The sequence below is a fragment of the Chrysochloris asiatica genome, unplaced genomic scaffold, assembly GCF_000296735.1.
Source record: "Chrysochloris asiatica unplaced genomic scaffold, ChrAsi1.0 scaffold00328, whole genome shotgun sequence".
Taxonomy (NCBI): Eukaryota; Metazoa; Chordata; class Mammalia; order Afrosoricida; family Chrysochloridae; genus Chrysochloris; species Chrysochloris asiatica.
The window spans coordinates 1,217,541-1,232,320 of record NW_006408846.1 but is presented as its reverse complement, the minus strand read 5'-3'; the positions used below and the strand labels follow the sequence as shown (position 1 = coordinate 1,232,320).

Below are 14,780 nucleotides of genomic sequence, written 5' to 3'. Positions count from 1 at the left end.
TCTATATCTCCCCATTTCCTTTTAGCACTAGTAGGGTGGATATAAACATTTGTGAATCCCATGACATTTTAGAATTCTCAGAATTTATTCCTTTTGTATCATCACATATATCTTTATTAAAGACCCCCTACTGTCATCTAGTTGATTCTGGCTTGTAGTGAACCTATATTGTTTTTGTTGTATGCCGTTGAGTCGATTCTGACTCATAGTGACCCTGTATAAGGTTTTCGAGGTGCAGCTGGTGGGTTTGAACCACCATCTTTGTGGATTAAATCAACCTTGTGATCTAGTGCCCATTCTACAGTGCCACAACAGGATTTGAACCCATATTAGGCAGTATCAATAGTATATGCAGTAAAAAGTTCAGAGATCTGTAATGGAAAGCAAAGAAGATCAGATGGGATTTATAAACATAGCCACGTGTCAGAACAATCTCTTTCTGCGAGGTTCTAGTTCTTTCTGGCAGATCCATTTATTTTCCAATTGACAATCTTCAGAAAAAATTTTTCTTTTTGAGATGTAAACACAGCTGCTTTTATCATCATTACCATCAATTTTCAATCTGTGGGACAAAAGAAAAATCAAAGTGTTAAATATTTTCTTACAGAATTCTTTTCCAGTCTAGTATTTCTTAGGATTTTTGGTAAACAATGGAATTCTAAATGATAAAAATATAAGCTTTGAAAATGAAGCTAATGTAAGACTCTGGAACTTAAAGGCTCATCCTCAGTGAAAAAGAATTCCTCTAACAAGAAATTTCCTTTATTGTTGTTGTTGTTAGATATCATTGAGTTGGTTCCGACTCATAGTGACTGTATGCACAACAGAACGAAACACCACCTAGTCCTGCACCATCTTCATAATTGTTATATTTGAGTTTATTGTTTTGGCCACTGTGTCAATCCATTTCATTGGGGTCTTCCTCTTTTTCACTGACCCTTCATTTCACCAAGAGTGCTGTTTTCCAGGGAGTGGTTAAGATAACATCCGAGGAGTGAAAGATAATGTTTCTAGCTGCTCCATAATTTGTCATGATCCATGCACTTGAAAACCTTTGCAGAGTCAATGAAGCACACGTAAATATCCTTCTGGTATTCTCTGCTTTCAGCCAAGCTCCATCTGATGTCAGCAATGATACCCCTAGTTCTCTGACAAATGAGCGGTGGAGAAACATCATAATGATGAAAAACAGAGAGCAAGCGAATAAGCGAGTGAGTGAGAGAGAGAGAGAAATAAATGGTATAAAGTTTTGGAGAATCTCCTGCTCTACTACAAACATGATATAAGCAATTTTTTCTGAATTCACTGAACCTGTGTTTTGTTTTTAATGTACAAGGGAATAATCACCTAATGGAGTTATGGTGTGGCACTGTGGGTTAATGCACTGGACTGCAGTCTATTTGAATCACAAAGTCAACGGTGTAAGCTTATCAGCCGTTCCTTGGAAACTTTATACAGGATCACTATGTGTTGGAACCCATATTCAATCACCTAATATTTGAGGAAGGCATGAACATGGTAATAAGAAAATATGACAAAGTTTAAGGAAAGTGTATGCTCAGTAAAAGTAAAAAGTATGTAGAGGTGGGTAAACATACAGGTTCTATAGAATTTGGATGAAACTAGGGAAAAAGGCAAGATTCTAGTGATCAGTTGCTGTTGTTCTCCATTTCAAGTACAAATCTATGGTATCAGCTTCAATATATTATTAGTTCCAAACAAGCATGAATCTTGTGGCTCCTTGCAGGTGAGAATGGCATCAAAGTTTAAACAATGCAATGAGTAGTATTAGGTCTGGGTTGCAAGGATAGGGTGAGTTCAAGGCTCACCTATTTGCCTCAGACAGAGGGGTGAAGGGTAGCATTGAACAGAACTGCTTCTCATTTTCTTTGCTCCTGGGTTCTATTTCTTCTTGTAACCCTTGGGCCTTAGCAGCTAATCTGATTTCTGTCTAGTGCCACCTGTTTAGTTAAACCGTGGACCTGTCTCAAGGGGACAGATGTAAAATTCCCTTCACTTATATCTCTTCCACCATTTTGATTTGTCCTTTAGTTTTCAAGGTAATTTCTGAATTCCAGTCTGGCCAAATGACTGAACTTCTTTTCAAACACCCCTCTATGACTTCCCAGGCTTGGCATGAGTAGATATCTGCTTGGTTCTGTGACATTATCTCTTTTAATCTCCAAAATAATTCAGGAAATAATTATTATCTTATTCATTTTATTTTAAAAAGAAACTTATTTAAAAACCAGTGCTAAGAGAATTAAAATTAAAAAAAGTCTAAGTGATGTTCTTTCTAATCTAATAAGGTACCTTTCAGGTTTACAGGGTCGACTTGAGCAACTGGAATGGCTTTAAGCAAAACATCACTGCTATTCTCAGAATAAAATAGAAGTTCCACCAAATTTAAAATATTAATTTCACATATAATTTCTCCTCACTGACTTTTAAGCTAATGGTTTTCAATTTCTTTCATCCATCCTTCCTTCTTTCTTTTCTTTTTTTTTTTTTTTAACTATGGTAGCACAGTGGTTATAAATCAGATTGCTAACCTCAAGGTCAGAAGTTTGAAAGGTTCGATGAGAGAAAATTGAGTCTCTCTGCTCCCATAAATATTTATAACCTCAGAAACCCTTTACAGGGTCACTACGATGAGTCGGAACTAATTCCATGACACACAGCCACCACAATAAAGGACTCCTGGTTTGGAGCTGTGCGATCAACATTGGACTGCAAATCACAAGGCTTCCAGTTCAAATCCACCAGCCACTCTTGGAAACCGTATACAGGGTCTCCATGAGTTGGAACCGACTCTACAGCACTTCACAATAATAACGAAAACAATAAAGACAAAATTCAAAACTTTACAACAGGATCCAATAAAGACACACACACAAATAATTGAATAAACCAATGATGTTGTTAAGTACTGTTGAATCTGTTCTGGCTCATAGTGACCCTGTATAGGGTTTCCAAGAAACAGCTGGTAGGTTTGAACTGCCAACCTGGTGGTTAACATTCCAGTGCTTATCCTATAGTGCCACACCAGGATTACAAACCAATATTGTTGTTAAGTGCCATCGAGTCGGTTCTGACTCATAGCAACCCTGTATAGGGTTTCCAAGGAGCAGCTGATGAGTTTGAATCACCGACCTTGTGGTTCAAACCGACCTTGCAGTCCGGTGCTTTATCCCACAGCACCACACCAGGACTCCAAACCATTATTATCCTAAATATATATGTATATATGAAATGCTGGTTTAAGATAAGCACTAGACTGCAAAGTTGTTTTGAACTCTAAGGTTAGTGGTTCAAACTCACCATCCACTGCTTGGAAACACAGTACAGGGTTGCTATGAGTTGAAATTGATTCTACAGCATTTAACAGTAAATATGTAAAAGGACTCCTGGTGTGGTGCTGTAGGATAAGCACTGGACTGCTAACTGAAAGGTCCATGGTTCAAATCAACCAGTTGTTCCTAGGAAGTCCGATACAGGATTGCTGTGAGTCTGAACCAGTTCGATGACACTTAACAGTAGCAATAAAATATATCAAAAACAAACTAAGTAAATATAAAATAGAACTTAATTTGTATGTATTTAAAATCATATATGTAGATAATAATCCCCAGAAATCATGATAAAAAGCAAATCAGAAACAATTTATTTTAATGAACATTATGTGTTTGTATTTTTATACATTCATTCTATTCTACCACACTTTAAATATTCTCCGTTTTAAAGTGTTGTTACTGAGTACCATCGAGTCAGTTCTGACCCACAGTAACTCTGCATAGGGTTTTTGAGGAGCAGCTGGTAAGCTTGAACCGCTGACCTTGAGATTCAAACCAACCTTGGCATTAACCCACAACTCCCATTTTAAAGAACTGCACTTTAAAAAATATTTTAGAATGTAGTTCAAATACTGTAAAAGTTTGTTACTAAGACAGTATTTCATTTAATGCTTAATATTTATCAATACTTAACAAATTATTACCATATTTTAGATAAACTTGAATATGCTTCAGTTTTACATTTTAATGTCTTGTTTTTCTAATGATTAAAAACGTCACCTTAAATGCAATTTATTTAAGCTTGATTTAATATATACTATATAGGAGTCCTGGTGTGGCGCTGTGGGTTAATGTGCCAGACTGCAAAGCCATTTGAACTGCAAGGTTGGCAGTTCAATTCTAAAATCACATAGAAAGTTCTTTCCAGAAATGTGGCTTGATGCTTGCATACTTGCTTACAGGGCAAAAAAGTTACTCTTTTCTTGACCAGACAATTGATTATAAATTCTGTCAAAATATGTCATTTAACTGTGTAATATCAATTCTTCTATTACACTGATGTGTAATACATCATGACCATCTTACACACAAAAAAATAAAATACCACAGTCACGTATCAGAGAGGAAATAGCAAGTGGTTCCCTTGTGGTCTATGTGTGTATATAGCACATTTCCTCAAATAAGGTTTCCACGTCATTAGGAGTCCTGGGGGTACAGTGCTAAGCACTGAAATGTTGGCAGCTTTAAACCACCAGTTGCGTTTCTGGAGAAAGACAAGTTGTTGTTGCTGTTAAGTTCTGTCAAGTCGGTTCCGACTCACACTGACCTTGCATAAGATTTCCAAGGAGCGACTGGTGAGCTTGAACCACCAATCTTGCAGTTCAAATAGATTTTGCAGTCCAGTGTATTAATCCACAGTGCCACACCAGCACTCCTATTACAGCCTTGGAAACCCTATAGGGCAGTTCTTCTTTGTCCTATAGGATCGCTAAGTCAGAATTGACTGATTGGCAATGGGTTTGGGCTCATGGCATTGGTTAAAATCTACTGCATATCATGCATAGTTCCTCCCAAGTGTTTAGTACACACTATGAAACTTCCAGTTTATCATCATTGTTTAAAAGTTAGTTGTTATACACTAAGTTGGTTTCATGACTCACTGAGGTATTTTGTTCAACAGTTTTAAAAACTACTCAGAAATTCCGTTTGACAACAGACTCCAGCTAGACAAATTTTTATTTAGGTACCCTTCCAAAGGAGGTTTCCTTGTCTTCTAAATCTGCGTTATAGGTAAGTTATATGTTCTTATAACCTGCTGATGTCTTTGTATAAATGGAACTTTCAACCAACTCTGTAAGCATCCATCTTCTCTGTTTATTCTGAATCTATTGAGAATTTATAAACTCAATAAAAACAGCAAAACTCAATCTACAATAACAATGTTATCACCTTGTACTGTAAACCTGCTGTAAAAGAGACATTAAAATGAGCTCCTCTAATACTCACACATCAGAATTTAAAAAAGAGCCATTTATCCACTTCCATTTCATCTCTGATAATGTTAAATTTAATCCAATCCAATATAGAATTCCTCCAGTCGATATCCGGCTCTGGATGTATCCCTAAAAATGAAATAGAAGAAATGACTAAATACTAAGGTGGTTTATCTATTTAGTAACTGCCTTGTTCTCCTCCTCCTCTTGAATTACTCACACCTTGTTCAAATATCATTCCCTCTATAAAGTATTTCCTAATTCCACATCAGAGTCCATCATTCTTATTTGGGAGGTAATGTTTCTCTATATTTATATTTCAATGATTGCATTGAATCATTCCTTTCTTACAGTCTGTCAAACTGTGAGCTTCTTAAAATCCATATTTTTTTCTTCCATCTGCATAGACTCTTTGGGCTAAAGCCCAACCATTTTGACATGGTTTAAAGAAAGTGTTAACTTCTATTAATGTCTTTGGTTAATTATTTACCAATTCTTCTTTATCTTGAATAAGTAGCAAGCTGGATTCTTTTGAGTAACAATCTGTTAAACTGTTGTTCCAGGAGTTTGAAATGTGAGAAAAAAACAAGCATTTCTCTTGGTGTGGTTCCCAGTGCACTGGGCACTTTAATGGCCCTGTTATGTCTAAGGTAAGAGAGAAAAAAGAAATTAAAGAAGCATCATTGTTCCAACCTGTCCCCATTCCACTACCACTACAATTTCACACACAAGCACGCGCATGCACGCACGCATCATTGTACATGCTTAAAAGTCATTGTTTTTCACCATGAAAACAATTCCAATGGATTCATCATAATTTTGAAGTTTTAACACCTACTGTTCATTTTGGTACCAGGGACTGAGAAGCAATGACAAGTTATATTAAGCATAAATTGATTCATAGAATGTAAAAGAAGAAAAAAAAATCAAAATAATGTAAAGAGCCACATTTTACATTTTCAGACACTGAGATAGAGAATAATACAATCAAGTGGTGGAAAAGTCAAGACTATTTGTGAATTTCCTTGAGTCTGTCACCTGTCCACTACGTGGATAACAACATCAAATCAAACATTTACTTTAGACAAATGAGTATATTCCAAGTGTTTAAAACAAATAAGCAGAGTGTGAAGCATAAAATAATTAATTTCAGTAAATGAAGGAGAAATACAATGGAAAAATCAAAAGAAAATAATTAATTGCTGAATAATATTGTTACCCATTTAATGGGATCTGTTGGATTATATTTTCCAGAAAAAACGTTTGCAGGTTTCTTTAAAGATCTGTTCTGTAAAAGTATGTCCATAGATTACATTCTGCACTCAACAATAATTACCTTTATTAACACATTGTACACACTGGAATAAGAATAATATTGATACATGGCAAATAAATATAATACATACTAAGTAATTCATTCTGTATTTTAAATTCTTTTAATTCATTTCAGACAAAAGTCAACAATTGCATATATTCATTCAAATAATCAATTTAAATGAATTTTTTTTTCACTTTTTAATTTGATACCTGCCTATTTTAATTATTGATATTATATCAGCAGCTTCTCATGAAGCAGTGTACCTGGTCAGATCATTTAAGGGCAAGTCCTGCTGTTATCTTCTAATAATCATGTGAATTTGAGCAAGTTACTTCACCATTCTAAGTCTCAGTTTTCTGAGACATAATATCAGGATGAGTATTGTATCTTAATAAAAGGGAGTCTTGTAGGCCTTAAATAAGGCATCACGTGAAATCTGTTAAATGTTAGATGTTATGCTTAGAAGATTCAAGCCACATCATTACCTGCTGTTGCATTCCTATCCTCTTGAGAACTCCTGGACTGTTCATTAGTATTCACATCACATTTTACTACTGTTGATTTTTGACTTAATAATATCACTGGCAATTAAAGAAAAACAGTTAAGAAGATTAAATATAGAAATATACTACAAGAATGTTATATTCATCACTTCTCTACATTTCCTTCTGAAGCTGGAGGGTAGATCAGCCATCATAATGATAGGATTGTGGCCTTATAATTTCAGCAGTAAACTAAGTGATCTCAGCAAGCTTGAAAGTGGACAGAAGATTAAAGTAGTAGCAGTTTGATAGCAAAGAGTTTAGTTAAGAGATGGGATCCTGGTTTGATGCTATAGGATAAAGCACTGGACCTCAAGGTAGGCTTGAACGACAAGGTCGGCGGTTCAAACTCACCAGCATCTCTTCATACTCACACAGATATGCTGTTACCTTTTATTTACTAGATAAGTAAACTAAGGATATTAGACTTTCACATTGTTTGCACTCTTAACAAAATTTTCTCAACTTAAAAATGAGTATAATTATGCTTCTCTCAAGGAAGAGACTGCCTAGTGCAATCTGGAATTTAGTAAGTACTTAATAAACTGCAAAGTCTGTCTTGATAATTGTTATTTTCATCTTTTCATCATCATCATGAATTTTATTTTAAGTTTTAGAGCACATGTAAATGAACACATTATGACTTTTAGCACAATGAAAGGCTAAAATGTCCAGAGAGGCTAAGGGCTCAGCAATAGAAGCATTGTTTTTCTCCTGTTTTTATTGTATTGGTCCTTTGCTATGTTATGTTATGTTAAGATGTTCCCATTTGATGATGTAGTAGAATAGATAATCTGAAATTAATCATCTCACATCACTTACCTGAGACACTCAGCCCTATCACAACCAAGGCAAAGAGAATAATCCCAGAACAGGCAAGTTTCAGCGCAAATTGATGCCAGCGTGGACCCTGACAAACATCTAAGAAGTTAAAATAATATACTCAATTAAGTCAGTTGAGTACATATGGTACAACAATCAAAGGTAATTTGGATCACATATGGACAGTTAGTGTCTAGTTGGGGTCTAGGGCAAGGAAGAATATTTATCAGCCATTTTAGAGACTTAAAAAACTGAGAGTTTTATCATTGATAAAATGGGAATATGGATGCTCATCTTGTGTATGAAGGATTAATCTAAGATTTAAATAAGATAAAAGTGTTTACTATGAGGAAAAATTTGGAAATAGCTAATGGGATGATTGAACTATGTGATATGCATAATCAATGTCACTGAATTGTACATGTGAAGAATGCTGAAATAATAAATGTTTTGTGACATATATTTATCACAATAAAAATAGATGTGAAAATACTTTCAAAATTACCTATTGTGATGCCATAGGATAACTACTCAACTGTGAACCGCAATGTCTGTGGTTTAAACCCACCAGCTGCTCCTCAGAAACCCTATACATGTTTGCTGTGAGTCGGAATCAACTTGAAGGCACTTAAGAACAGTAATAGGATACAAACATAAGGTAAATGTTATTATCATTATTATTATTGCATATTTTAGTCTAGGATAAGCACTGGACCACAAGGTCCTTTTGAACCATGAGGTCAGTGGTTCAAATTCACCTGTCACTCCTCAGAAGCCCTACACAGTGTTGTTCTGAGTCAGAACCAAATCTAAGGCACTTAAAACAATATTCTTAGGAAATTCATCAAAGCATTTTGAATGGTCATCTGGTACTGTTTCAGACATGCTGTGCCAGTAGAGTTAGAGAGACAAGAGTAGATACTCAGAAGATATTTCAAGACCCTGGACCTCCAACTGAATATGAGGAAACCAAGTTTGCTTATATTGGCCTCTTACTGCTGTTAAGTATAGTCAAGTCAGTTCTGACTCAGCCACCCTAGATAGGGTTTCTGAAGGGTGACCAGTGGATTTGAACGCCCAGTCTTTCGGTCAGCAGTCCAGTGCTTATTCTACAGTGCCACACCAAGACTCCAGTTATGCATGCACATTATTTCATCTTTCTGTCTCTTTTCTTCTTCATTCTTTCCTCTGTTAAAACTCCAACTTGATTTGAAAATTGAAAAAAAAAATCTTTTTGCCACTATTTTAATATTTATTACTGAAGTGTATCAATGGTTAAAAGCAAAAGCTCTAAAATCCAGTAGTTCTGAGTTTTTGGATGTTGCTTACAGCTTTGTGACTTTAGACAATGTCTTCAACTTTCATTAACTAAAATCCGGTAGTTCTGAGTTTATGGATGTTACTTATTATTTTGTGACTTTGTTGTTGTTGTTGTTAAGTGCTGTAGAGTCAGTTCCGACCCATAGAGACCCTGCACAGGGTTTCCGAGGGTGTAAATCTTTACAGGAGTAGAAAGCCTCATCTTTCTCCCGCGGAGCAGCTGGTAGTTTTGAACCGCTGACCTTAAGGTTCGCAGCCTGATTCGTAACCACTATGCTGGATAAATTCAATTTCCACATCTGTAAAATGTAGAATAGTATCTACTTCAGGTGTGGTACTGTAGGCTAAGCCCTGAACTGCACTGCAAGGTTGTTGGTTCAAACCCACCACCATGGGGGAAAGATGAGGTTTCCTTCTCCTAGAGAGTTTACAGCTTTGGATACTACGTAACAGGCTGCTATGAGTCAGAATGTACTAGATGGCAGTGCAAGAGAGTGATATGAAGCAGTGTTTCTAAAATGCTATGCATAGTGTTCGATAAATATTGGTTGCTATGTTTATCTAAAATGTGTATATTGTAAAGACACTGTTGATAAAACACAACTTGGGATGACTTTATAAAACAGTCATTTACTCACGAAATACTTAAGGAATTGAGTGGAATGTCTTGTGTTTGGGAGAAATGCACTCCTGCATTGTTTCTGCTACACAGCACTGCATGAGATTAGAATGAATGGTTTTACAATTGGTAATTGAAGAGACCAGGTAAACATATCTGGCACGACTCACAAGGACTATTCTTTGTTTAAGTTTAAACAGTATGTTAAATGATATCATTACACTGCTTTACATTTTTCAAGGCTTTCTATCAAGTGGATTCGAATCTATAAAATACCTTACAAAACCCTGTTCAATCTGGTCCCCCATTACTTCTCTGACATCACCTTCTGGTCTCTAAACATACACTCCGCCACCCTACACCTTCCAAAATTAAACGAGCTCAGGAAAAAAAAAAAACCCTGTTAACAATCAATTCTTTAGTTATTCTGCTCTAAATCTTCTGAGGTAACTCCTGATTTTCCTTAAAAAAAGATGCGCATCTTCCCATCTCTGTGCTTTTTTGCACTTGGTAATCCTACTTCTAAGGAGCTCTGGTAGCGTAGTGGTTACAAATTGGGCTGCGAACCTTAAGGTCAGCAGTTCGAAACTACCAGCTGCTCTGCAGGAGAAAGATGAGGCTTTCTGCTCCTGTAAAGATTTACAGCCTCGGAAACATTGTACAGGGTCACTATGCGTCGGAACCGACTCGACGGCACATAACAACAACAACAACAACAACAGCAATCCTACTTCTAGAAGAATCCTTTACCAGAGAGCAGGCCTCTTTCCCTCACTTCTTTTAAGTCTTGACTTAACGCCAACTTCGCAGAGAGACTATTTCATATGGAACCTTTCCAAATTTTGATTTTACCATATCTAAATTTTTATCAATTGCAGGTAATACCAACTGATTTTTGCATACATATTTATTACTTATTTATTTTATTGATTATCTCCACAGTAATACAAGATTAACTACAAGACGGTAAAGATTTTCTTTCTTTTTTTGTTCATTGTTCTAGCCTCAGCACCTACACTATGTCTGATGTATAGTAGGGCACTTAACATGGAATGACCAAATAAATTCTAAACGTGCTTTGCAAACACTTTATTCACTTTTCCAAAAGATAACTTCTTGACGTTCTGGCCATAAACTGGGTCAGTGATCACATTTCTCTTTCTGGTTTTGCTGACTTCCTTAGATGTAATTACTTTCACCCAGTTATCACAATCTCACCAGTTTATGCTAAGAGCCTGGTAGTGGTTTTAAAATGCCAGACTAGAGTGTTCTGCAATTACACATTTTGCTCTGACATTATTCTACTTTTTTTTTTTTTTTCAGATGTAATTTTAGGATGACACTTTGTAATAATGATTACTAATTTTTGTGACCCATTTAATTGGGAACCTAGTGTGAATGCTTAATATTTTTTTTCATATCTACTTTCTGACATCCCTATTCAACACTTCTCCCCTACCCTCATTTGCTAGGTATGAGCAGGGGAAAAGAAATCTTACTCTTTCCCCTCAAGAAGTAACTGAGATTTGACCAAGCCCTCACTACTGCTATTAAAACCTTCCAATTTCCCTGTCTCGGGTATTAAGATTATAGAGACATTTATTTGATGATCCCAAGACTTGCTTCCTGATTTAGAACTTTGCTAATTTCTCTTTTCAAAGTTACATCAAAGAGTTCTAAGAAGGTATAATCCATATGGGATGAATATCAAATTAGATAACAATTGTGATATTATTGTTGTCAGTACATTCAGCTAGCTTTCAGAAGTAATACTACATCATGATAATTCTATTCATTTTTGTTGTTGTTGTCTTGGTTTAAATTCTCTTCATCCATTCCCAGACCATAGTACACATCATCAACTAGTTCCCATTTAATTTCCCCATGTCCTTTCCTCCAAATACTAACTGCTTTGACACAGAAAAATGTTGATTTTAACAGTGTCAAATAAGGTCAGTTTTTTTTATATGCCTCAGTGTTGTGGTTGATACTCTTGTGATATTTTAGATTAGAAATGACCAGTCAAATCTTGGATCTTGAGCACAATTTCATCCTAAGAGTTATTTCCTTATCCCTTTGGAACACGGAAGATGTTAACTATAAGCATGCACTTTGCATTCTGAAAGAAATGCTATGGCTACAAATGCACTGGGATTTAATTATAGAATTCATGTTTTGTTCAGGGGTTTTGAATAAGGTAGGTTGTTATTACAAAAAGGTAGCAGTATCCCCCTTAAAATATGTTTTCGTTTTTAGATACGAAATTTTGTTTTTGACCAAGGCTCAGTTAAGCACTCAGTTATTAACCAACTGAATGACAGTTCAAGCTCGCCTCCCCAGCACTTCTGATGTCAGAGCTGGTTATCTGCTTCAGAAAGATCACATTCTTGAAAACTCTGGGAAGCCATTTTATTCTGCACAGATGGGATTGCCATGATTTGGGATTCTCTTGAAAGTAGCTAACAACAACAATATCAATAGGACGTGTGCTTATTTTTCACACTATCTAGAAAAAAAAAAAAAAAAGAGGTATATAATGAGGTATGGAAAGGAGCTCTGGTAGCGTAGTGGCTACGAATCGGGCTGTGAACCTTAAGGTCAGCAGTTCAAAACTACCAGCGGTTCCGCGGGAGAAAGATGAGGCATTCTGCTCCCGTAAAGATTTACAGCCTCGGAAACCCTGTATAGGGTCGCTATGAGTCGGAACCGAACACGGCACATAACAACAACAACAACAATGAGGTATGGGAGTCCTGGTGTGGTGTTGTGGGTTAATTCGCTAGACTGTAAAGTTGGTTTGAACTGCAAGGTCAGCTGTTCATGCTCACCAGTTGTTCCTCAGAAACCCTATATAGGGTCGCTATGTGTCGGAATCAACTCTATGGCATTGAATGACAATGACACATGCTTTTCTCCACAGTTGTTGTTGTTGTAAAGTTCTGTCGAGTTGACTCCCACCTGTAGTGACCCTGTGGAGGGTTTTCAAGGAGCAGCTGGTGAGTGGTTACAGAAATTCAAGTTGTGTTAGTTCTATTTAACTGTAAAATAGAACTGCTGCTCAGTTTCAAATAAATGATTTAAAGCCATGAATTTAAGATGAAAAACTAGTTCTGGTACATATACAAATAGCAAAAGGAAATTATTCTACTTACCCTGAAGAAGAGGTGGGGGTGATGAACTTTCCAAGGTAAACTCTTTGGATACTTTTAAGTCAGCATATGTTACCTGACTATCCATAACAGATGAACGAGTCAGGCACTATGATTGTGTATAAGGTTAGGTGAGGCAAGATCAGTGAAAGGAAGTGCTGAGTCTGAAACTCTCTTGCTTGTCCCCATCTGCCCACACTTCTACTTGTGGTTCTCTCCACAAATTTGTCAGATAATCCACTTCCTGGGTGTCCATTATACTTAGAAATGTAATGTCCACTTTGCTGAATTAGTTGACCTATTTCTGAACAAAATTCTGTGAGACAGTTTTGTGGTTGTCCCTCTGTTGTTGTTACTAAACCTAAATCAAATCCACAGCCATCAAGTAGATTCCAACTCATAACAACTCTGTATAAGGCTTCTGGCAAGTCTTGGTATGGATAAACATTGGACTGCTAATCGCAAGGTTGGCAGTTCAAACCCATGAGCTGATCCTCAGAAACCCTATACAGGGTCGCCATGAGTAGGAAGCAGCTCCACAATGCTTAGTAACAACGGCAATATAGGGTTTCTGAGGCAGTAAATCTTTACAGGAACAGAAAGCCTCATTTTTTATCACTGAGTAGCTGGTGGGTTTGAACTGCTGACCTTGAGGTTAGGAGTCCAGTGTTTATCCTACAGCACCACAATGATTCCCACTGCTACAGCTATCAAGTCGATTCCGACTTATAGCAACCCTGTGCAGGGTTTCCAAGGCTATAAATCTTTACAGGTGCAGAAAGGCTCCTCTTTCTCCCACAGAGCAGTTGGTGGATTTGAACTACCAAACTTGCAATTCTAGTGCTTAGCCTACAGTGCTACCAGGGCTCCTTACTATTATTGGATGTTACCAAGTCAATTTCAACTGACAGCAGCCCCACGGGACAGAACAAAACTACCCCACAGGTTTTTTTTGTTTTTGTTTTTGTTTTTTACTATAATTTTTACAGAAATGGATTGCCAGGACATTCTCCCACTGACTTTGAATTGACAACTCTTCAGTTAGCAATTAAGTGCTTTACCTTTGGTCCACCAGCACTCCATTCAGAACCAGAGTCAAGTAACTCCTCTCAGGTGTAGAATTTAAGGAATTGCAAAAACTCAGTAATCAAGACAACTAATATTTAATGCAATGTTATATAAATGAAATAATGCAAAAGTTTCTGTGATTCCATCCAAAAGCTTTTAATACTCCTGAAATATTCATGCTTCAAAAAAAGTAAAAAAAAAAAAAAAAAGTAAGAAATTGGGTCATATATGTAGGAAAGGCCCTTGAATAATATGACAGAAAAAGCAAAGAACTAAAGATTAATAGACCACTCTTAGTTTATTTCTCAAGACTCATGGGTATAACAGTGTCCACGTAAATAAAATAATTTGAAATCTGCCAGAATTATAGAAATGGAAAAATTTGGGTTTATAGAATTTTCTAGCTCTTTCATGGGTTTTAAGGCATAGAAACTTAGAGCAGGGTACACCTTAGATGACATCAAGTCTGACACCACAGATGAGGAAGAAGAAAACTAAGGATTTTCACAAAATCACTTTCTGTGATAGTATAAGTCTACAAAACTACTTGACAGTGGAAGTAATCCCTGGCTTTGGACCCTGCAAAATAAGACATGTCGATTTGTGGCACTATAGGATAAGCACTGGAGTGCTAGCTACAAGGTTGGCAGTTCAA

General features: G+C 36.4%; 1 protein-coding gene across 1 annotated transcript; it reads right to left on the bottom strand.

Annotated features, from left to right (window-relative positions):
• Positions 1-423: 423 nt before the first annotated feature.
• Positions 424-13,145, bottom strand: KLRB1 (killer cell lectin-like receptor subfamily B, member 1). Its single transcript, XM_006875483.1, has 6 exons — positions 13,061-13,145; positions 7,970-8,068; positions 7,091-7,186; positions 5,778-5,932; positions 5,301-5,416; positions 424-562 (listed from the first exon to the last, which is right to left on the bottom strand). Exons 1-6 carry the CDS (start codon positions 13,143-13,145, stop codon positions 424-426), a joined length of 690 nt encoding a protein of 229 aa, XP_006875545.1.
• Positions 13,146-14,780: the final 1,635 nt, after the last annotated feature.